At 40.0% G+C, this 23,995-nt stretch overlaps 1 protein-coding gene across 1 annotated transcript in view; it reads left to right on the plus strand.

Moving 5' to 3' along the window:
- Positions 1 to 23,995, plus strand: part of LOC122554373 (E3 ubiquitin-protein ligase RNF170-like) — a 35,063-nt gene that overhangs the window by 7,071 nt on the left and 3,997 nt on the right. The window contains exons 2-4 of the mRNA XM_043699281.1: positions 2,919 to 3,027; positions 13,957 to 14,030; positions 21,542 to 21,652. Of these exons, the coding sequence (XP_043555216.1) occupies positions 2,919 to 3,027; positions 13,957 to 14,030; positions 21,542 to 21,652 (294 nt within the window). The remainder of the gene's footprint in view (positions 1 to 2,918; positions 3,028 to 13,956; positions 14,031 to 21,541; positions 21,653 to 23,995) is intronic.

Genomic DNA, 23,995 nt, shown 5'->3' on the forward strand with positions numbered 1-23,995 from the left:
GCTCCTCGTCTCTGGTAACATCCTAGTGTATCACTTCTGTATTGCATCTAATGTCTTCATACCCTTCCATAATCGTGAAATTAAACACAATAATCCAGCTGGGGTCGGACTAGAGATTTAGGTAAATTTCATAAAATCCTTGCTTCTGTACCTGCTTTTGGCTCTACTGATAAAGCCAAGGATCCTAAATCCCCTTCTAACAATGTTCTAAACTGAAGAAGGGTTACACCCGAAATGTCACCTTCTGCACCTCCTGATGTTGCCTGGTTTGCTATGTTCTTCCAGCCTCCTGCTTGTCTACGAAACTTATACTGCACGTTCAAAGATTTATGTACAGCCACCCTAATATCTCTTTGTTCCTGCACTTCCATTGCAATGGTACCATTTAGTTTCTATTAATGTGATTGAGCTATGAATGTTGGTTAAGTTCTGACGAGATCTCTTTTGTACTTTTAACATCAGTTTGAAAGGACGAATGGAGCTTCAGTTCAACAGCTCAAAAAAATCTTTTCAAAATTTGAGTGACGAGTTTTAAGGAGTGATTGCAAGGTCAAAATAAAGATTGAGAATGAAACTTAAAATGCAGAGGTTAATATTTGTAAGCACTATCAATGTCTCTTCACTGCTGGGTTACAATTTTCAAACTGGGTGAAAGTGAGGACTGCAGATGCCGAAGATCAGAGTCGAGAGTGTAGCGCTGGAAAAGCACAACAGGTCAGGCAACATCCAAGGAGCAGGAGAGTCAATGTTTCGGGCAAAAACCATTCATCAGGATCAAACCTTTGGGTAACATCACTTCCTGTGATAAGAGGAACATGAAAGAATAGCCTTTGTATTGAAGAAATTCAACACAAAAAACATTGCATGTCATTTAGTTATGCATAGAGAGTGAATTTTCACAAAACTGACACATAGCTAATTCAGAAAAGCAGAAATAGTGACATTATCACCTTATTGATATACCTTTAATTCAACTCTCTTATCACTTATTTACCATGTCTGCCCACCTATATAATATTTCTATCTGGATTGGATAAGAGAGGCAAAGACAGGACTGTTAAACTAGGGTAGTCATATATCATTTATGACAGGTAGTTCTGGTCTTATTTTAAATGAAAAATTTAATTTCTGAATTTAAAAGTTCCTCAAAGTTCTGAATGTTTAAATTGCAAATTGTGAAATAAGCTTTTACTTATAACAGGAGGTTTTGTTACAGCTCCTGTGCTAACTGAATCAGCGAGCAAACTCTATAAAGCTGACCTTACTTCACTTTCGTCCTTCAGATTCGACCAAACCAACGATAACAGAAAGGTAAAAGGTCTGAACAATCAATATCTGGGTCAGCCAAAGGACAACCATCACAAGAATTCCTTTTTTTTAAAAAAAACTTATTCTTTCACAGGACATGGGCAATGCTGGCTGAGCCAGTAGGTATTGGCCACGCCTAAACATCCTTGAGAAGATGAATTATGTTCTTCAACCACCACCATCCATGTGGTAGAGGGGCCACCTTCAGTATTATTAGAAGAGATTTCCAAGATTTTATACCAGAGACAGTTTAGGAATGGTGAAATGGTTCAAGTCAGGAGAAGCTGAACTAGGGAGAAGTTGCAAGACATTTTCCTCACATGAAGTCTTATCTAATTATAAATTACACTGAACTTAGACTTTGTGGCATTAATCACCAATGTTCAAGAGGAATAGCTCATGTCTGTTTCAACTTAAGATCAATATATGTTTCCACTAATTTAGTCCAACATGAATTCCATTTTTTTTTGTGAGACAGGATCTTAGGAATTTTCCAGTGGTGGACATAGAAGCTGAAAAAGCCTGAAAATACCAGCAGCAGCCAGCATGCTGATTTCCTGAACCCGTTCCTTGTGCTGATTATCTTTGTTGAAATGGGTTTCAGGCAGCAGGGCTATCTCCCCCTCATCCAAACTCACGTTTAGGCTGGTTAAGTATTTGTTTAAGGTCTAGAACTTTTGCGTTAGCTTTTAGTTTCCTGCACCAGCAGGGGAGGGAGGCTATTTAACCTGCCTGCAGGTGTCCTCCTGATGGCTAGAACATAGAACATTACAGCGCAGTACAGGCCCTTCAGCCCTCGATGTTGCGCTGATCTGTGAAAATAATCTAAAGCCCATCTAACCAACACTATTGTATTATCATCCATATGTTTATCCAATGACCATTTAAATTCCCTTAATGTTGGCAGGTCCACTACTGTTGCAGGCAGGGAAGGGTTAGTGAGACTGCCTCTAAATTCCACCAACAACCCAGAACTGTACCTGCCTAAAGGCTGTAACTGGGATTGGAGGTGGGGTAAATTGAGCTTGGAGCTGCGGTCACACTTTTTAACTGATCTTTGAAACTTCTTCGGTGCATATCTTCTTCTTGAGGGGGTCTTGGTGATTTCACAACTGTCTAGGTAGTGCCAATCTCTCCCAATGGGGCTGTATGTTACTCCACTTCTGGGATTTAATTGGGTCTTCTGCCTCAGGAGATTTTCCACAATCTTTAATAGGAGGGAGATTCAGAGGATGGCTTTTTAATTGACCATCTCTGAACAGGTCGCAGAGGATCCAGACACCATCAGATTTAGAACCCTCATTGGCATCAAACCAAATCATCATCATCTTTTAAGTTGATGATTCCATTTATTATGTCAGCGAAAGTCATCTATGGCAGTAAACATATTTGCATTAAACTTTATTAAAATTAACAGCCAATTTAACGTAGAGGAAGACTGAGTAAAATACAGAAAGTATCATATCTAATCTTTGAGACTCATAGGCCGTATACTTATAAAAATTCATAGTTACTAGCAAAGGTAAGTTATATATTAAATATTTATAAGATAATCACATAATAAAATTAATAATTAACAATTCTGAAATATTTCTTATGTTTCATTCCAGGAATTGCAAACTTGTTCTAAAATGAATTTCCACGGTGAGCAACACTGTCCAATTTGTCTCCAGGTGCCCACATTTCCTGTGCAAACTAACTGTGGCCACTTGCTTTGTGGTAGGTTTGACCAAGTGAAGGTGCTTACACTGCTTTGTACTGAGATGTACTTCTTAAGGGTAAGATTGTTTCATTCTTCTCTAATTAGATCTACCAATGGTTCATACAAATCTTATCAAGTTACTAGATATTCAATCACAGTGCCTGTCCCTCCCAAAGTCTTTTTGAAATTAAAATGCGAGACATGCACTTGCTGTACCCTCAAAAATATTAAACCAAATCCAACCACCCTGAGTTCTTTGCTCATTGGTGATCTGAAATGATTTTAAACAACTCATGCATTCCTCCCTTAGCGTGCAGTTTCATTGTGGTGTACTGCAAAAGCTGCCAATGGAAATACAGAGTCATAGAGATGTAGAGCATGGGAACAGACTCTTCGGTCCAACTCGTCCATGCCGACCACATATCCCACCCCAATATAGTCCCACCTGCCAGTACCTGCCCCATATCCCTCCAAACCCTTCCTATTCACATACCCATCCAGATACCTTTTAAATGTTGCAGTTGTACGAGCCTCCACCACTTTCTGCAGCTCATTCCATACATGTATCACCCAGTGTGAAAATGTTGCCCCTTAGGGCTCTTTCCCCTCTCACCCTAAACCTATGCCCTCTAGTTCTGGACTCCCTCACCCCAGGGAAAACACTTTGTCTATTTATCCTATCCATGCCCCTCATGATTTTATAAACCTCTATAAGGTCATCCCTCAGTCTGCAATGCTCCAGGGAAAACAACCCCAGCCTATTCAGCCTCTCCCTATAGCTCAAGTCCTCCAACTCTGGAAACACCTTTATAAATCTTTTCTGAACCCTTTCAAATTTCACAACATCTCTCCGATAGGAAGGAGACCAGAACTGCATGCAATATTCCAACAGTGGCCTAACCAATGTCCTGTACAGCCGCAACATGACCTCCCAACTCCTGTACCCAATATTCTGACCAATAAAGGAAAGCATACCAAATGCCTTCTTCACTATCCTACATACCTGCAACTCCACTTTCAAGGAGCTATGAACCTGCACTCCAAGGTCTCTTTGTTCAGCAACACTCCCTGGGACCTTACCATTCAATGTATAAGTCCTGCTAGGATTTGCTTTTCCAAAATGCAGCACCTCGCATTTATCTAAATTAAACACCATCTGCCACCTCTCAGCCCATTGGCCCATCTGATCAAGATCCCGTTGTAATCTGAGGTAACCTTCTTCGCTGTCCACTACACCTCCAATTTTGGTGTCATCAGCAAACTTACTAATTATACCTCTTATGCTCACATCCAAATCATTTATATAAATGAAGAAAAGTAGTGGATTCAGCACCAATCCTTGCGGTACTCCACAGGTCACCAGCCTCCAGTCTGAAAAACAACCCTCTGTCTTCTACCTTTGAGCAAGTTCTGTATTCAAATGGTGAGTTCTCCCTATTTTCCATGAGATCTAACCTTGCTAATCAGTCTCTCATGGGAAATCTTGTCGAAAGCATACTGAAGTCCATATAAATCACGTCTACTGATCTGTCCTCATCAATCCTCTTTGTTACTTCTTCAAAAAATTCAATCAAGTTTGTGAGACATGATTTCTCATGCATATAGCCATGTTGACTAGGCCTAATCAATCCTTGCCTTTCCAAATACATGTACATTCTGTCCCTCAGGTTCCACTCCAACAATTTGCCCACCACTGAGGTCAGGCTCACTGGTCTGTAGTTCCCTGGCTTGTCCTTACCACCTTTCTTGAACAGTGGCAAACATTTGCCAACCTCCAGTCTTCTGGCACCTCACCTGTAACTATCGCTAATATAAGTATCTCAGTAAGAGGCCCAGCAATAACTTCCTTATTTTCCCACAAAGGTCTAGGGTACACCTGAACAGGTCCTGGGGATTTATCCACTTATGTGTTTCAAGACATCCAGCACTTTCTCCTCTGTAATATGGACATTTTTCAAGATGTCACCATCTATTTCCTTACATTCTATGTCTTCCATATCCGTTTCCACATTAAATACTAATGCAAAATACTTGTTTAGTATCTCCCCCATCTCCTGCAGCTCCACACAAAGGCCGCCTTTGCTGATCTTTGAGGGGCGCTATTCTCTCCCTAGTTACCCTTTTGTCCTTAATGTATTTGTAAAAACCCTTTGGATTCTCATTAACTCTATTTGCCAAAGCTATCTCATGTCCCCTTTTTGCCTTCCTGATTTCTCCTACTGCCTTTATACTCTAAGGATTCACTCGATCTATCCTGTCTATACTTGACATATGCTTCCTTCTTTTTCTTAATCAAAACCTCAATTTCTTTAGTCATCCAGCATTCCCTATACCTACCAGCCTTTCCTTTCACCCTAAAAGGAATATACTTTCTCTGCATTCTCGTTATCCCATTTCTGAAGTCTTCCCATTTTCCAGCCATCCCTTTACCTGCAAACATCTGCACCCAATCAGCTTTTGAAAGTTTTTGCCTAATAGTGTCAAAATTGGCCTTCCTCCAATTTAGAACTTCAACTTTTAGATCTAGTCTATCTTTTTCCATCATTATTTTAAAACTAACAGAATTATGGTCACTGGCCCCAAAGTGCTCCCCCAGTGACACCTCAGTCACCTGCCCCGCCTTATTTTCCAAGAGTAGGTAAAATCGTACACCTTCTCATAGGTACATTCACATACTGAATCAGAAAATGTTCTTGTATATGCTTAACAAATTCCTCTCCATCTAAACACATAACACTATGGCTAAGTTAAAATCCCCTACCATAACCACCCTATTATTCTTACTGATAACTGAGATCTCCTTACAAATTTGTTTCTCAATTTCTCTCTGACTATTAGAGGGTCTATAATACAATCCCAATAAAGAGATCATGCCTTTCTTATTTCTTTGTTCCACCCAAATAACATCCCTGGATGAAGCCTACTGCACCTGATATTCCCAGGCAGTCTCCCATCCAAGTACTAATCAGGCCCAAGTCTGCTTAGCTTCAGAGAGCAGACAAGACTGGGTGTTTTCAGACTAATCTAGTCCCACCTGTTGGCACTTGGGCCCATATCCCCGTAAAATCTTTCTATTCATAAACATCCAAATGCCTTTTAAGTGTTGTAATTGGTTAAAGACAAGATTAGGCTATACTTGCCGCCTCATGCCAACTTCAAGCAGCATAGTAACATTCATCTCTGTTTATATATCAGGAATGGCCACATGGGTACATATCATGGCATGAGTAAGAAAATTTAGAAAAATATTATCTCCACTCACTTCAATTCCTGAAGAGACTAGGACACAATGATAATAATTCCATTAGCATCAAAAACCCTCTGCTACTTTTTTCCAAGTTGTTACTGTTTTTAAACATAGAAACAAAGAAATTAGGTGCAGTAGTAGGCCATTCAGCTCTACCATTCATTATAATCATGGCTAATTGAAGACTGATAACTGCCCAGGGCATGATAATCGACATCCCAGAGCACTTAAGTACTCTAGGGAATTATTAGCTTTCAATCCCATCAATATCCCCAACATCATTTCCCTAATAATACTGAATACCTTCGGTTTCTCCCTCTCACGAAACTTTGTGTTCCCCAACATTTCTGGTATGTTATTGTTTCTGTGGTCACAAAGGAGAACACCAAAGTGTGTGTTTAGTTTGTTAGCCACTTATATGTTCCCTATTATGAATTCCTGTTTTAGACTGTGAGGGACCTACATTTGGCTTCACCACTTGTTTTCTCTTCACATACTTAGAGATGCTTTTACAGTGCATTTTTAAGTTCTCTGCAAGCTTACTCCAAATTTCTTGCACTCCTTGAGAGTTTGTCTAGTGATCATCAGCAGCCTATTCAACTATTAGAAAAATAGAGCATATTTTCATAATCACTCCCAAATTATTCATCCGAATGAGAACCACTATATCAATATAGCTTGTCTATGAGTTCTAGACTTTGTTTGTCTCCATTCCCTAGTTCCGCATTGTTGGATCCATTGGCAAATAGAACTTGGAATTTCAAAATGGTCCTTTTTAAAATTTAATTTCAATATATTGCACTGAGTTTGAAAACACAAGTTCTGAATACACAGCAATGGTCATTTTTGATAATAAAAAACTGCAGCTCAGCAAACCTATCAGATTTAATATTTTGCCATTACTAAAGGAATGTATGGCTACATAAGGTTATAACTTAAATTGCAATACATTATCTACTGTTTAGAAAATACTTGTGCAAGTTTACTGACTGCCGTAATTTTTTTTCTGCATTGCAAAAGAATAGAAAGCTGTGATAGAGTTAGCTGAAGCAGGATTGGAGGAGTCTTGCGTGAAGTATAAATCACTGACATAGACCCAGTTGGGCTAAAGACCAGTTTCTATACATTTTTCCTTTATTTATTCATGGGACGTGACCCAACTAAAATTGTTGACCATCCATAATTGCTCAAAAGGTAGTGGTAAATTAGTTCCTTAAATTGCTATAGTTAATGTGGTGTGGATACACACACAGTGCAGTTAGGATCATAGTTCTAGGATTCTGACCAGGCAACACTGAAGGAATGATATAGTTCCAAATTAGGATGGAAAGTGGCTCAGAGATAATGGTCTAAGTGGTGGTGTTTCCAGGTATCTGCTGTTCTAGTCATTCTGGATAGAGGAAGTTGCAGGTTTGGAAGATGCCATTAAAATGAGCTTGCCAGATTGTTGCATTACATCTTGAGGATAGTTCATATTGCTGCCACTGTGGATGGGCTACCAATCAAGGCTGTATTGTCCTGAGATTATTAAGCATTATTGGAGCAGCACTCATCCAGGTAAATAAAGAGCATTTGATCAGATATACATCTTCTATCTTTTAGATGGAGTAATTTTGAGGAGCCAGGAGGCAAGTTACTCAACTTAAGAGTTATCAAATTTTGTCCTGCTCTTGCAGCTGTGGTATTTTGTGGCTGATTGAGTCCAGTTATTGTGTATTGATGACCCTTAGGATGTTCACGGTGGGGGAAATTCAGTGAAGGTAATGCCATTGAATAGGATATGGTTAGATTGTTGACACTTGTGTGGCATGAATATTACTTGGCATTTATAAGCCCAAGACGGAAAGTTGCCCATTTCCTGCTTCATATAGGCACAGATAGCTACAATGGTTGAAGAATTCAGAATGGTGCTGAACATTGTGCAATCATCAGTGATGATCATTCCCCACTTCTCACCTTGCTACCTCCTGTGCTTATTTGTTTAATTATTTGCCAGTATTCTTGATTAGTGCTGCAGAACTTCAACCTGATCCATTGGTTCTGGAATTGCTTTGCTATGTCTATTCCATGCATTTTTGTGGTTTCATTAAAATTTAGCTATGCCTGGTGTTGATCCTGCCATGCTCTCCTACACATTTTTAAAATAAAAGTAGGGTTGATTCTGACAGTAATGATAGAGTGAGACATACGCAGCAGTCAGTCTTTACAGATTTGAATCAATACAATTCTGTTGATGATAGGCCTCAGTGACTCATGGACGCACAATTAAGTTGCTAGATCTGTCTGAATCTATATTATTTAGCATGGTGTAGGACCACACAACATGATGATAGGCATCCTCAGTGTGAAGGCAGAACTTTGTGTCTACAAAGGCACAAGTGAATCTATCAGCTGTGAATACAGGAAACAAACAGTGTACTGCTGAGTAGCACCTCAGAGACACTTACATTCAACTTAGGTTGGTGACATTTTCCTCATGGCTTACATCATGATTGAATTTTTCCTGGGCAAGTGGATGGTTTTGGCGATGAATTTGTCTCCTGCCCCTGTGTAATTTTAGCCCTGTTTGGTATACTATTTGTTAGGTATAGCTTGGTAAATATGAACATATTAGGTTGTTACTTAACTCATCTGATAGACATATCTCCCATTTTTGCACAGGTACGTAGATGTTAGGGAGGAAGATTTTGCAGGGTGAACTGGTCAGCCTGTGCCTTGATTGTTTCCATTGCTTAGGTCAATGTGGGTGTTCTGGCCAGTTTTATTCTTATTTGACTTTTTGTGCAGTTTAATACATTCCAGTCCATGAGTATTCACTGAGCCAACTACAATGAACCAAATGCATTTGCGTATTTCTGCTGAAAATAATCAGTCTTCTGGAGTCCACGTAATGACAATAACTGTTTGTGCTGAATGTAATCACAGCTGTGCTATTAGCAGTTACTTTCCTGTTGGTAAAACTGCAGCATGCATTTTAATAACAGACATATTGTAATTTAGATTCAAATAACCTTAAATCATTTGGTTTCACTCTTGTCTTTGCCTGTCATCTGAACTCAGAAAAATCACAATTTTATTAACCAATGCACAGCCCTCTCAGCATCCACACCGTGTGCAATTCACTGATGTCAGATAGATTAATTTTTTTGATTAAGTGTAATAATGGAGAAATTTTATTTGAAGGAAAAACCCACAAATTACTTTGTTAACAAAGTTTTGAGCTGTGACAAAACAGGGTTTTTAAATATACTCAAAATATTAAAAAAATTCTGTAATAATCACTGTACATTCATTACAATATCTTACTGAAACGTAGAAAATAAATACTTAAGTGTCAGAAAAAAGGCATCATGGAGCAATTTGTACAAAAACGAGAAAGCTAACTTTTGCGGCAACTGACCACTTTCCCAGGCTCCACAGAAGACAAGAATTTGCAAAGCACTTTTACATAGTATGTCAATCAATCTGAGGAATTTGGCGACTGAAATCATTCACACAGAATTATCCAGGACCTTATGTGCCTGCAAATGAACTCACCTCCTCCCCCTGCTGGTGAATATAATGAGAGACAATAATAGCAGAGCTAAATAAAATCACAACACCAGGTTATAGTCCAACAGGTTTATTTGAAAGCACTAGCTTTTGGAGTGCTGCTCCTTCATCAGGTGGTTGGACAACCTGATAATGCGACATCGTACACATTTATGAAATTGAGAACAACACTATCAGTCAAAGACATTGGATATCCAAAGTAGATGTAGTTCCATTTGGCTGTTGTGACAAATGTTTTAAAATGTTATTATTCTCAAAAATCAAATTACTAAGTCACTTTTTAATTATTAACTATCTGATTATTTTATTAAATGGCATTCCAGGGCAGTGTTAAAATATAATTTCTCCTGTTAAGAAATCATGCTAATAAATTTTCAACAATGATACAAGTGAACAATCATATCAATGTTTTCACATAATATTTGTTTTAATTAGTGCAAACAGCAATTTAAGTAATTTGAAATGAGTTATACTGCTGCAGAATACGTCAGCTTAGTGGTTATGATATTAGGCTGATAATGTACCAGTCATTAGTTCAAATCACATGATTAACTGAGTATATTCAATTTTAAGGAAAATTGATTTGGAAAGCTGCTGGATTATCAGAAAAGCTTGTTTATCATCTCTTCATACACTGCTCAACAACAGATCTGCATGCCTAATTTTAGTACCTATAAATTTCATGTGCACGGCCAAAGTAAGTTTTCTGGTGCTCCAATTGAATTCTCAGGCATTGTTAACATCTGGCATATTGTTTGATATGATAGTGGCAAATGTAAATTGTCAACTTTTAATTTCCATCACCTTTCTTTATCTCTTTATAGTAGTTAACATAATAGTTGAAATATTCCGGCAACCTTTGGAGAAGGATCTCTTGAATTACATCAGTAAGAAAAGTGGAAAATAGGCTGGCAAACTAGAAAGGTTCAGAGACCTAACAGGGGACAATAAATCGCCTCAGGTTTGGGTGGCTTAAATTAAACAGGATTGAAAGTAATATAGCAATATCAGAAAAATTGTTGTCAAAAGAGTTAAGACAATAGGCATATAAAAAGGGAAGAAAGGGCCAGGGAAAGTGTTAAGAGAAAGCAGGACAGAGGCAGATATGGTTAAAAGACACATTCATGGTAAACATGAAACAGTTTTGACACAGACCAAGAGACAAAGAAGATGTACTTTGTGGAAGAGCTGGAGGGCAGTTTCGCAGAAATTGAACACCACCTGATGGCAGTAGTGTTAAGGAAAATGGAACACTTGGAACAGGAAAAAACAAAGGGAGCATATCACCAGGGGTTTGCCAGTGAGAAGTAAAGGTTATCCACTTGGGGAACCAAGGGAGCAAAACAATGTTTCAAACTTCAACCAGTCCAATCCACCAGTGCGCTTAATGTGATGTTCTGCTATATCTCTTGAAGTTGGTAGTTAAAATTCTTTTCGTTTACTCATTATTATCCATTTTGGTTAAAGTATGATAACTGCTGGCTGAAAATGAACATTTGTTGCAACTGACTGAGTTGGGGTAAAAAGAGGGGAGCCAAACCACTATTTCTCACCTAGTTGTAACTAGCTAAATAATAGCAATCATACTATCTAGTAGCTTGGTTATTATTTTATTTGCTCATGGGATATAAATTTCATCAGCAAGGCCATTATTTATTGCCCATCTATAATTCTCTTGTCTAGGTGGTGAACCAAACTTGTTCCACTGTAGTCCATGTAGTATAATTACACCCACTGTGGAGTGAGGGAGGGGTTTAAGTATTTTTACAAAATGACAGTAATGGATCAGCAATATAATTGAGGATGATGTGTGACTTTGAAGGAATTGTGTAAGTGCTGATACAGTCCCAGACACCCGCACCATCCAACCCCACCACCCCGAGGCTGAACATTTTACTGCCCCCTCCCATGCCACCAAGCACATACAGGTCATGGGCCTCCTCCATTGTCAAACCCTTACCACCCGGCACCTGGAGGAAGAATGCTTCATCTTCTGCCTTGGGACCCTGCAACCACATGGGATCCATGTGGATTTCACCACTTTCCCTCCCCCACCTTATCCCAGTGCCAAGCCTCCAACTCAGCACTGCCCCCTTGACCAGTCCTACCTGTCCATCTTCCTTTCTTCCAACCCATTTGCTCCACCCTCCCCTCCCCATCACTTCCACCTGCACCTCATCTACCTATCACATTCCCAGCTACTTTCACCCGTAGCCCCACGCCCTCCTAGTTGTCTCCCAGCTCCCCATCACCACCACTCCCCCGGCCCAAAAACCTCATTCCTGATTAGATTAGATTAGATTACTTACAGTGTGGAAATAGGCCCTTCGGCCCAACAAGTCCACACCGACCCGCCAAAGCGCAACCCACCCATACCCCTACATTTATCTCTTACCTAACACTACGGACAATTTAGCATGGCCAATTCACCTGACCTGCACATCTTTGGACTGTGGGAGGAAACCGGAGCACCCAGAGGAAACCCACGCAGACACGGGGAGAACGTGCAAACTCCACACAGTCAGTCGCCTGAGTCGGGAATTGAACCCAGGTCTCTGGCGCTGTGAGGCAGCAGTGCTAACCACTGTGCCGCCCACAATGATGAAGAGCTAATGCCCGAAACATCGATACTGCTGCTCCTCGGATTCTGCCTGACCTGCTGTACTTTTCCAGCACCACTCTCTCAACTCTTCTTATTCTTAACCCAATCAAAGAACCATTTTTTACACCTTAGCTTACACATTCACTTTTGTAGACATTTAGTTTTCTCTGAATCAATCCAAAGTGATTTCTTGCTCCTATGGCTTTATTCCTGTCCTGTTTTCTTAGCTGAGTAAATTGTCATCTTAAAATTATCTTTCACAATCAGGTTTCTATCCATTGAGACTCTTCTCTAGCCTAAGCTAGTGATTCTTCAAGTCTAATTTTAACTCAGATGAATTTGGTCTGGTCAATCTGAGTGTGAACTTCCACCACCACTCCTGCATGGTGAATCAGAGATTGTTTTGTGCTTTATCTGCTCCTTATATCTTTCTTGGAAAGTCTGCAACTTTATCTTTTTAATGGCTTCCTCTGTATCCTTCACCTTGACAAATGTATCAAAGTTAGTTCTTCAATATTAGTTGTCCTTGAAAACCTGACTTCCCTCTTTAAAATAAATGGTTTCAAACACAGCTGTTAACAATTTGACATTCTTAAGATTTCTATGGAACTTCAGAGATTCACAGGCCTCACAGTAAACATGCAGGTTACCACTACTGGCTCCAAAAGGAAATATCTTGCATCTTTTATGTTCATAAAGTTACTGTCAGCAGACTTCAGAACAGCTCACGTTACATCCTTGATTTCACCTGCAATGCCCCTGAAAACATAATAATCTCAAACTATACATCTGCCAGTTGTGTAGTGCAAATGTTACTTGCTACTTTTCAGCCCAAACCTGGTCTTGCTGCATTGCGCTATATTATTATTACATTTGAAGTAGATTTCAGCCTGCCTCCTGAAGTATGCAACTGACTTTGCATCATTGTATCAATGCAACATGTTTTGTGCATCTGGAACCTTCATTTTGGATTTGTTGCCAGTTATTGCCAAATTCTTTACTAATTTTATGCTGTTGGCCTAAAACTTCCATGCAAACAGGTTGAAATTGTCTAAAAACGCTTCCCATCAGCCTGATTTAGTTTTGCACTAGATTCTGCAATAAAGAAATAAGAGCAGGAAGAGAATAAATGGCCTATCTATCATGCTCCACCATTCAATATGATCATGGCTGATCTTGTACTTCAACTCCACTTTTCCTGTCCTCTCTTCATATTACATTGATTCCCAGAGACCAGAAATCTTAAATATATTCTGCAATGGAAAATCCACACCTTCTAGGCTAGAGACTTGATTGAAGCATTTTCTCCTCATCTTAATCCTCAATGATTGGCCCCTTATCCCAAGACTATGACTCCATATTTTACATTCCCCAACCAGTAGAAACAAACTAACAATCTCTCAGTGTCTTCAGAATCTTGCGTGTTTCAGTAAGGTGGCTTTTAATTCTTCTAAAAATCTGAAGAATATAGGCCCATTTTTAGAAATGAAGGTCATTAGACTTATTTTATTCCTGAGTTATTTTATTTCTGTTCTTTACTAACAGGTCCATGTTTGATTGCATACTGGGGACATGGTCCTTTGTTAGGAGCTGTGAGCTGTCCGCTATGCAGACAAAAGGTATGTTTTAGCAGGTTTCCATCTTAAAAAAAAAAATGAATGTACCTCAGTTTAATAAATACAACTTAAATGTAAAATGTTGTTTAAATTCAAATTGTGTAAATGTACATGTGCCAACATGAGGGATCAGGTTGTGAGAAGATGGACTTGTGGTTTCTTCCACCTTTGGGAAATCTGATATTTTCTACATAACCAAGAATGTTTGTGGAGACAAAGAGAATTGGAAGGCAGCATGCTAATGCAATTTATGGATTATCAATGTCACTGGTGGCTATTATTAAAATTATGGGGAGTTAAAACCTACCCCAGTGTTTGAACCTGGGACTCTAGGCTAGCTTTAAATCGGAATTTGGGACACATAACTCGAGTGAGCTGCTACTTTCTTTCACACCATCATCAGAATCAAAGGATCAATGTGAATGTAGTACATAACTTCCCAACTGGATTTTAAGCTTTTATGTTGATGAGGCTGCACTTAGAGTATTGTGTTCAGTTTTGGTCACCTTTTATAGGAAGGATGTTTTTAAACTGGAAAGAGTGCAAAAGAAATTTACAAAAATGTTGCCTGGACTCCATGGTCTGAGTTATAGGGAGAGTTTGGACAAGCTAGGTCTTTTTTCTTTAGAGCTTTGGAAACTGAGGGGGGACCTTATAGAGGAGACATGGATACAGTGCATGCACTCAGTCTTTTTCCCAGGGTTGGGAATAGAGGACTAGAAGGCATCAGTTTAAGGTTGGATCGGGAAAAAGAATAAAAACAGAACCAGAGGAATAATTTTTTTTTTTTTTACACAGAGGGTGGTATGCATAAGGAATGAGCTGCTAGCCAGTAGTTGAGGTGAATATGTTAACAACATTTAAAAGGCATTTGGACAAATACATGAATAGGAAAGGATTAGAAGGATATGGGCCAAGTGCAGGGAAATGAAGTTAGCATAGATGGACATATGGGTCAGCGTGCACCAATTTGGGTCAAAGGGCCTGTCTCCATGCTGCAGGATTCTAGGACTCTATAATTCCCAGTGTGACTTATTGAGAAGAATTTTCTGTGGCAAGGGGAAACAAGTTTATGTGCATGATGGGAGTTGAATGTCCTAAAGTGACTCTGGGTCAGGATTCAAGCATCATCCTGCCAACTTTTATGTTTTTCTGGAGTGGAATTGAAGGCAAACAGGAAATACTTCATGATTTCTGGGGAACCAATTAAGGTGCTCCAAAAAAAAAGACAATCTAGTACTTTTTTAAAAATCCTTAGTTATGGATTTCACAGCCAGGGCCCCTGTTTCTCAGCCTTTCAGCAACTCACCAGGTTCACTCAAGCTAGGATAGAGTGGTAAGAGCTTCTTTAGTAAGACTGGCAAGTTGGAAAGGCATTGGGAAGTTGCACTGAGTGCCAGCCGTGCCCAGGTGAGAAAGATTGTTGGTTAAAAGGACTTTATCCCTTAGATAGGATTATTACCAATTAACAGATAGATGCCAAGCTTCATGGAAGGCACTTCACCGATGTTCAAATGCCTTCCCCTGCTGCCAGCTCTCAAGGCATAGAAGCATCTTATGCAATTTCACCTTCTACCACGACTGAAAGACAGGGGGAAGAGCAAAGCAATAGACATCAACATGAGCAGAACTAGGCACCTATTCCTCAGCTATATTCTCTTCCTAAAAGAGGTACATGATGGATATTGAGATCAAGGTGGAAGGAGGTGAGGTCCCCAAATAGGTCTAAAGACAGAGAATTAGTTCTCACAACATGTTTGTGCACTGGTGCCTCAGAAAACGCAAGCTCCTGCATGTAGATCGTAGCTGACACCTGCACCCTCCTGAATCTGCTTTCCATTAGGAGCAGATGGGAATGCATTACCAACAAGTGGTAAGGTGCCTGTCAATGGAAAGCCATTTGTCCACCAACAATCCCCTCACTTCCTGGTCTCTGCTTATCACCACACTTTGTGCAAACAAATGTAGCAGGCATGTGCAAGTATTTATAATGTCTAATGTGGAGAGGAAGGAAGATCAACCTTTAAGGGCAACTGAGAGGCCTGGGTATGAGAGGGTAATAGGCTGAAAGTGAGTGTGGGAGTTCAATGTTCAGATGGTGATTAGAGAAGATAGATTAGATTGGCTACAGTGTGGAAACAGGCCCTTCGGTCCAACCAGTCCACACCGACCCTCCGAAGAGTAACCCACTCCGAGCTATTTCCCTCTGACTAATGCACCTAGCACTATGGGCAATTTAGCATGGCCAATTCACCCAACCTGCACATTTTTGTACTGTGGGAGGAAACTGGAGCGCCCAGAGGAAACTCATGCAGACACGGGGAGAATGTGCAAATTCCGAGGCTTGATTTAGCCTGGGACCCTGGTGCTGTGAGGCAGCAGTGCTAACCACTGAGCCACCGTGCTGTCCGTGATATAAGATGACTGGAGAGAAACAGGAATGAGTGAACCTGCAAGAGGAAGATGCAGGGGGAGGCGATGGCCTGGTGTTATTACAGTGTGACCCTGGTATCCAAGAAATTGTTTTCCATGGTTTCAGTTACCCACGGACTATTGCGTCCTGAACATATTATAGGGAACCAGGGACCAGGAGGCTGTCAGGAAGGTACGTATCCCATTGAAATGAGAGGGCTCGCTCCTATCCGCAGTCGGTCCTAGAACATGTCCCCCGCAGGTACGGGGTGGGGGGAGGTGGGAAACTACTGCATTGTTAAATTATTAATACAGAAATCAATACAACGTTTTGTGGACCTTGGATTACATCTTGCCAGGGCAGATGGCGAAAATTGAATTCTATAAAAATCTGGAATGAAGAGTCTAATGGCCATGAAACTATTCTCAATTTGGCTTGGAAAAACCCCATGTGATTCACTAATGTCCATTAGGGAAGGAAACGTTGTCCTTACCTGATCTGACCTACTTGTGACTCCAAACTTACAGCAATGTAGTGGATTCTTAACTGGCCTCTGGGCAATTAGGAATGGGCAATAAATGCTGGTCTAACCAGTGATGCCTGCATCCAATGAATACATTTTTAAAAAGTGTCGTCCTGAGAAATATCTTTCCAGACTTTTCACGAAAGTCCCTTACCTCTTCCACCTCCTGGATTCTCTTGGTGCAGCATCCCCAGGTTGGGAGGACTACAGCCCTGCTGGTGACTTTTTTGGCCAATTCCATTCATGCCTGCTTGGTTGGAGAAGTTGTTCTCTTCCCAGGTCTTTGTGAGAACTGACCTCACTGCCAATCCTCATTCTGCAATAGAACTTCATGGCAGGGGTGAGAGACCCAGAGAGCAGCATTCCCAAGTCTCATTTTCTTTCCACTAATTTCTACAACCTCAAAAATCCAAGAACTGGTTGCATCATAGTCCATGTCCATGACTCTTTGATTAGAAATCCTTCCTTTGACCAAATGGATGCATTCTTCTCCCCACCTTTCATAAATAGTGAGTTAACAAATCTTGGAAAAGTCAGCTCCTTCGTTATTCATGCCCACTGTTGTGGAGAATTTAGCCAATTCAGTCAGATGTTAGTATTTAAGTTAAAAGAGGAGAAGAGTGAAATGTGAACAACTAGTGAAATCCAGGACATTAAAGGAGAGTTTTACATATAGTTTTTCCAAGACAAAATATAGAGGAAATTTTCGTACTGTATAGGCAAACATTGTTAGTCCAAGATGGGATGAGCATACTATGAGAGAATTCCTAGCAAATTTAATTGGACTGATGGAAAAGTGATGGTGCAGGTTTCAGCTATGATCAAGTGATGGGGTCACCACCCTGCATCCTCTCACCCGATTAAGTGTTCTGTCAGGGTGGGGAGTGGCGGGGCATAAATTCCATATTCAGTGTGTGTGTGCCATTGAAGCCAGCTTAGATTGTGAAGGCAGAAATCTATACAAAGCAGAAACACAAATTATTTATTTGAATGAATGAGTCTCATGCGTTCGTTCACGGATATGCATCTTAGGTACGACTCTGTCAATGAGATTATTTGCTGGCCAAAAGAACAAATGTAAGCAGTTTCATAAAGTCATATTACATACAGGTAGGAACAGGGCATTGATTAAAAAGAAAGAGGGAGAACCTTGCATTTTATGCTGAAAAATGTGGGCAGTATCAAAGTGTTTTAATTGCAACTAAGTATATTTGAAGAGTAGTTACTTTGTTTAGAGGGCAAATACAACACTCAGAAGTTCCTTCACATGTCTGCAATAACAGAGCTGTTCACAGGTCATATTTTGTGGTCAGTGGCAAAGCAAGGGAGCTCTCTGCAGCTGCCAGAACATAAGTCTCACTGTGAGATTGTTCAATCTCTGTAGCAAGAATGTCAGCTATGTTACTGTGCAGTGGTACTGTAATTGATTGTAGTGTTCTACACTGGGCATTCTGGCAATGATTGATTGGAGAACATTACTGAAAGGGATTATGCTGGAAATACAATGACAAATGTTCAAAGGACACATGGGTGAACTACAACAACTGCTTGTTCCAGTTTGGTGCAAAAGTAAAAAGGAAAATGTGGCCAAACCATGACTTAGAATGGAAATTAGAGATAAAATTAGGTTAATGTTAGATCTAAAGGAAAAAGTAGACTAATTGGACAGAAAAAAAAATAGACTTAAGGAGTGGGAGTTGAGAAGTTTAGAATTCAGCAACAGAGGACAAAGGTATTGATTGAGAAAGGGAAAATAGAATATGACAGTAAGCTTGCAAGCAACATAAAGATGGACTATAAAGGTTTCTTTAGTTATGTGAAGAGAAAAAAAGATGGGTGAAGAAAAATCTAGGTCCCTACATTGCTTTAGAACTAGATTCATACATAGGCCAGACCAAGTAAGGATGGCTGTTTCCTTCTCTAAATTATATTGGTGATCGAGATGGTTTCTTCCAAGCAATGACAAAGGTCACAATTAAACTCTTAATTTCAGATTTTTATTCAATTCAAATTGCACTATTTACCATGGTGGGATTCTAGCCCTGGTCCGTAGAACATCGCCTGGTTAACAATCTAGCAATAATACCATCACGACCCCATTAAAGGCTGTTTCAGGCTTGGGTTTTATACGTCCTAATCTGCTCAGCCATCAGACTCTCATGAGCTAGCTGCAATATTTCCACATGGATAGTGGCATATGATTATCTGGTGGATCACTCCATTCCTCCACTGCAGGTCTTTGAGAGATTCTCCATTTTTCACCAATACCTAATTTTAAATGTCTTGAGACATACAGAATTCCTGATCCTCAGCTTCAGCTGTCTTCGTTAAAATTCCCTTTCCAGCCATTTTTGCAGAAATTATTTTTGTTCTCTCAATGCTCTTTCCTCTTTTTCCCATTTCTCTTTCATTTCATTCTCTTTCCCTTCCTTCTGTTTCTATTTTCTCTCTTTTTCTTGGAAGTCTAATTTCTGCTGCTCTGGTTTCAATCCCCTTTGTTTCATCATGCTCAGCTTCCATTTGTGTCCTGTCAGCTACATCTTTTAAAACTTCAGGTTTCCTGGTTTTCAGATAAAATTCTAATTCTACAAGCCTGAATGAATCTTTTGACTGTTTGAGGTAGAAGACTAAAAAGCTACTAAGTGTCAAGGGGTAACGCTGTTAATCAAGGATGGCATGTGTGTAATAGTTAGAGATTGGACCAGGAAGTCAGGATATAATATTGGTTTGGGTGGAGATGAGGAATAGTAGGGGAAAGAAGTCGTCACAGTAGGATCCATTCACAGATCCCTGAATAATTTGCATAATGGTGGGCAAATAATACAAGAAATATTGGAGGCTTGTGATTGAGATGACAGTGATAGATTGACTTCAATCTATATCTAAACAGGAAAACTTGGCAATGGTAACCTGAATGAGGATTTCATAAAATGCTGTCAAGATCAAGATCATTTCAGAGAGCAGCATATTCTGGAACTAACCAGACAGCAAATTATTGTCGATTGTTCATGTAATGAGATTAATTAATGACCTCAGAGTAAAGGCTTCCTTAGGTAGGAACAATCACAAGATGATTAAAATCTCCTTCAAAATGCAAAATTCAAAGCTAAATAAGGACAACTGTTTAAAAGCCAAGCCACCTAAAGCAAACCTGGCCAGGGGTTAGTTTAACAGAAATGCAATAGCAGACATTTAAGGTGATATATCAGAATAGGTGACTAAAGAATTTAGAGAAAGCACATAACTGAAAAGCAGGTCAGATGATTAGTCAGAGTATAAATAATGACAGAAATGGCTCAAAGGTTAATTAGGAGGACGAAATTAAGGTGTGACAGAAAGCTAGGTAGGAATGTAAAAATGGATAGCAAGGATTTCTAGAGGTATCTATAAAGGAAAAAGAGTAAGTCAGTTGAGTATTGGTCTTGAGAATGGCTTTGTCCTCTACAGAGTAAGAATGGGAATAAGCAGTAGATAATAATGGATATTGAAATAAACAGACATTTTGCTTCTGTCTTCAAACATTCCATAAATTTCTGTAAATCAGGAGGTAGAACAAAACAGACAAACTTAGTGAAAGTACAATCACAAGGGCAACAGTCCTCAGACAACAGATGGAGCTATGGGCTGACAAATCTCCACACTGAAATGGAGTTCACCCTAGATTTTAAAAGGTATTGTAAATGAGTTGGTGTTAATTTTCCAAAATTCTATAGATTCAAGGCACATTCTATTGGACAGGAAAGCAGCAAATGTAACCCCTCGTTTGAAGAATGTAAGGAGGCCAGTTGGCTTAACATCTGTCATGGAACATACATAAGTACAATGCAGCGGTGTTCAAATGGCTGTTCTGGGTGCTGTTCTCCTCACGGTACACTAGCCTATACACTAGAATATCAGGTTATGAACACACACAGACTAGTGCTGCAGTTAGTTTTTATGCCCTTTCGTATAGTCCTGGAAGGCCAAAGCATAAAAATCCACAAGATGTCCTTGCAGCTGAGAGGGTGGAGATATTTAATGACTGAATTTAAATTTCAAGTCATTTTTGGCTGTAGCAGATTTTTTTTAAAAACATATTCGAGTGAAAAATTAACCATGTCTGTATTTCAGAGTCTGATCGGTCATCATGACACCACCGTCAACGTTTAATTTTACAAGACCTTCAAAAGTTAATCCAGCTAAAGTCATTTGCTTCTATTGTAATAGCGAAATAGTGGTTTAATACCTCAACTGAAAGGAAATGCAGCCTACCTCAGTGTTGTGCGAGATTGCTTCTTTGTGGTTAATTGCGATATCTACGTCGATTTTGTAATGTGTATAAACAACAAAAAGCTTTGGATGAAATCCAATTACACATTAATTTTAATCCTTTAATTTAAAATACTTCTGTACTGAAATATTTGAATTATCTAATCAAGCAATGCTAGAGTTTATTTCATCAATTCAGGTTCACAGTAGTCAGGAGTAGACTGTGGTTATGAGTTTTAATATTGACATTGATTTAAAAGAACAAAAAAATACACTGCATCCTTCTACGTCCACTCCAATAGACCAAACCAAATTTCTTTTTCTTTTCAGGTGAGCTTGCTCTGTAGTCTATTCTGTGAGAACCAGCAGGAAAAGCAGGGTCTACAGATTATACGAGATATTAGAAACTATAACAAGCGCTTCTCTGGACAATCCAGACCTGTAAGCATCTTGTACAAATTCAACCCAATTGTTTGAAATTAGATTGCAGACAGAACATAGAAAAGTACAGCACAGAACAGGCCCTTCAGCCCACAATGTTGTGCCAAGGATCGTTCCTAATCTAAAATAAAATAATCTAACCTACACACCCCTCAATTCACTGCTGTCCATGTGCATGTCCAGCAGTTGGTTAAATGTCTCCAATAACTCTGCTTCCACCACCACCGCTGGCAACACATTCCATGCATTCATAACTGTATAAAGAACCTATTTCTGACATTTCCTCTATATCTTCCTCCTAACACCTTAAAACTATGACCCCTTGTGCCAGTCAATCCTGCCCTGGGGAAAAGTCTCTGGCTAATGACTCTATCCATGTCTCTCATTACCTTGTATATCTCGATCAGGTCACCTTTGTTCCTCCTTCTGTCCAGAGGGAAAAGTCAGAGCATGGTCAACCTTTCTTCATAAGACAAGCCTTCCAGTCCAGGGGGCATCCCAGTAAACCTTCTTTGCATTCTCGCCAAAGCTTCTGTATCTTTCCTATAGTAGGGCGACCAGAACTGGACACAATATTCCAAGTGTGGTCTCACCAGGGTTTTGTAGAGCTGCAGCAAAACCTCACTGCCCTTAAACTCTATCCCCCTGTTAATGAAAGCCAAAACACCATATGCTTTCTTAACAACCCTATCCACTTGGGTGGCAACTTTGAGGGATCAGTGCACTTGAACACCACGATCCCGCTGTTCCTCCATACTGCCAAGAATCCTGTCTTTAATTCTATATTCAGCATTCAAGTTCGACCTTCCAAAGTGCATCACTTTGTATTTATCCAGGTTGAACTCCATTTGTCATTTCTCAGCCCAGCTCTGCATCTCTATGTTGCACTGCAGCCTGCAATAGCCCTTGATACTATCAACGGTACCTCCAACCTTTGTGTCATCAGCAAATTTACTAACCCACCCCTCAACCTCCTCATGCAAGTCATTTATAAAAACTGCAAAGAGCAGAGGTCCAAGAACAAAGCCCTGCAGAACACCACTCACCACTGACCTCCAGGCAGAATATTTTCCATCTACAACCACTCTGCCTTTTGTCAGCCAACCAATTCTAAATCCAGACAGCCAAATCTCCCTGTATCCCATACCTCCTGATTTTATGAATGGGTCTATTATGGGGAACCTTATGGATTTTAGCAAGATATTTGATGAAGTTGATCAAATATCACTGCTCGATCTTCAACCTGTCTCATCATCTCCTCAAAGAATTCAATTAGATTGGTGAGGCATAACCTGCCCCTCACAAAGCCATGCTGACTGCTTTTCCAAATAGTCAAAAATCCTATCCCTCAGAATTCTTTCCAAAACCTTGCTAACCACAGATGCAAGACTGACTGAACTGCAATTGCCAGGGAGTTCCTTATTACCCTTCTTGAAAAGGGAAACAACATTCCCCTCTCTCCAATCCTCCGGTATGACTCCAGTGGAGAGTGAGGAAGCAAAGATTTTCGCCAGCAGCTTAGCAACGTCCATTCTCGCTTCCAGAGCAATCGAGGATAAATCTGGTCTGGCCCCAGGGACTTAATGTTTGCCAAAATTTCCAGCACATCAACTTCATCAATCTTGAACTGTTCAAGCCTATTTCCCAGCTCCTCAAAGTTCTCATTCACAAGTAAGTCCCTTTCCTAAGTGAAAACTGAAGCAAAAAAAAAACTCATTTAGGGCTTGCCCTATATGCTCAGACTCCACACACAAGTTCCCTACACTATTCCTGACTGGCCCTACCTTCTCCCTGATCATTCTCTTATTCCTCACGTATGAGTAAAATGCCTTCAGGTTCTCCCTAATCCTTCCTGCCAAGCCTTTTTTGTGCCTCCTCCTGGCACCCCAGCCATTTCTGACCTCCTTTCTAGCAAGCCTATAATCCTCTAAAGTTATGCTAGACCCCTTGTTTCCTCCACCTTACGTAAGCTGCCTTCTTCATTTTGACGAGACGCTCCTCTGTTCTCATCACCCAAGGATCCTTACGTTTACCCCTTCTTGCCTGTTTCAGAGGAACAAATCTGTGCATCAGTCGGAACATCTGCTCCTTAAGCAAATAAACATCTCCACATGTCTGTTGTGCCCTTTTTGTGGAACAATAACGAGAATCCAGAGAAAGTATATTCCTGTTAGGGTGAAAGGGAAGGCTAACGGAATGCTGGATGACTAAAGAAATTGAGGGTTTGGTTAAGAAAAAGAAGGAAGCATATGTAAGGTATAGACAGGATAGATCGAGTGAATCCTTAGAAGAGTATAAAGGAAGTAGGAGTATACTTAAGAGGGAAATCAGGAGGGCAAAAAG

This window comes from Chiloscyllium plagiosum, chromosome 11, assembly GCF_004010195.1.
Source record: "Chiloscyllium plagiosum isolate BGI_BamShark_2017 chromosome 11, ASM401019v2, whole genome shotgun sequence".
Lineage (NCBI taxonomy): Eukaryota > Metazoa > Chordata > Chondrichthyes > Orectolobiformes > Hemiscylliidae > Chiloscyllium > Chiloscyllium plagiosum.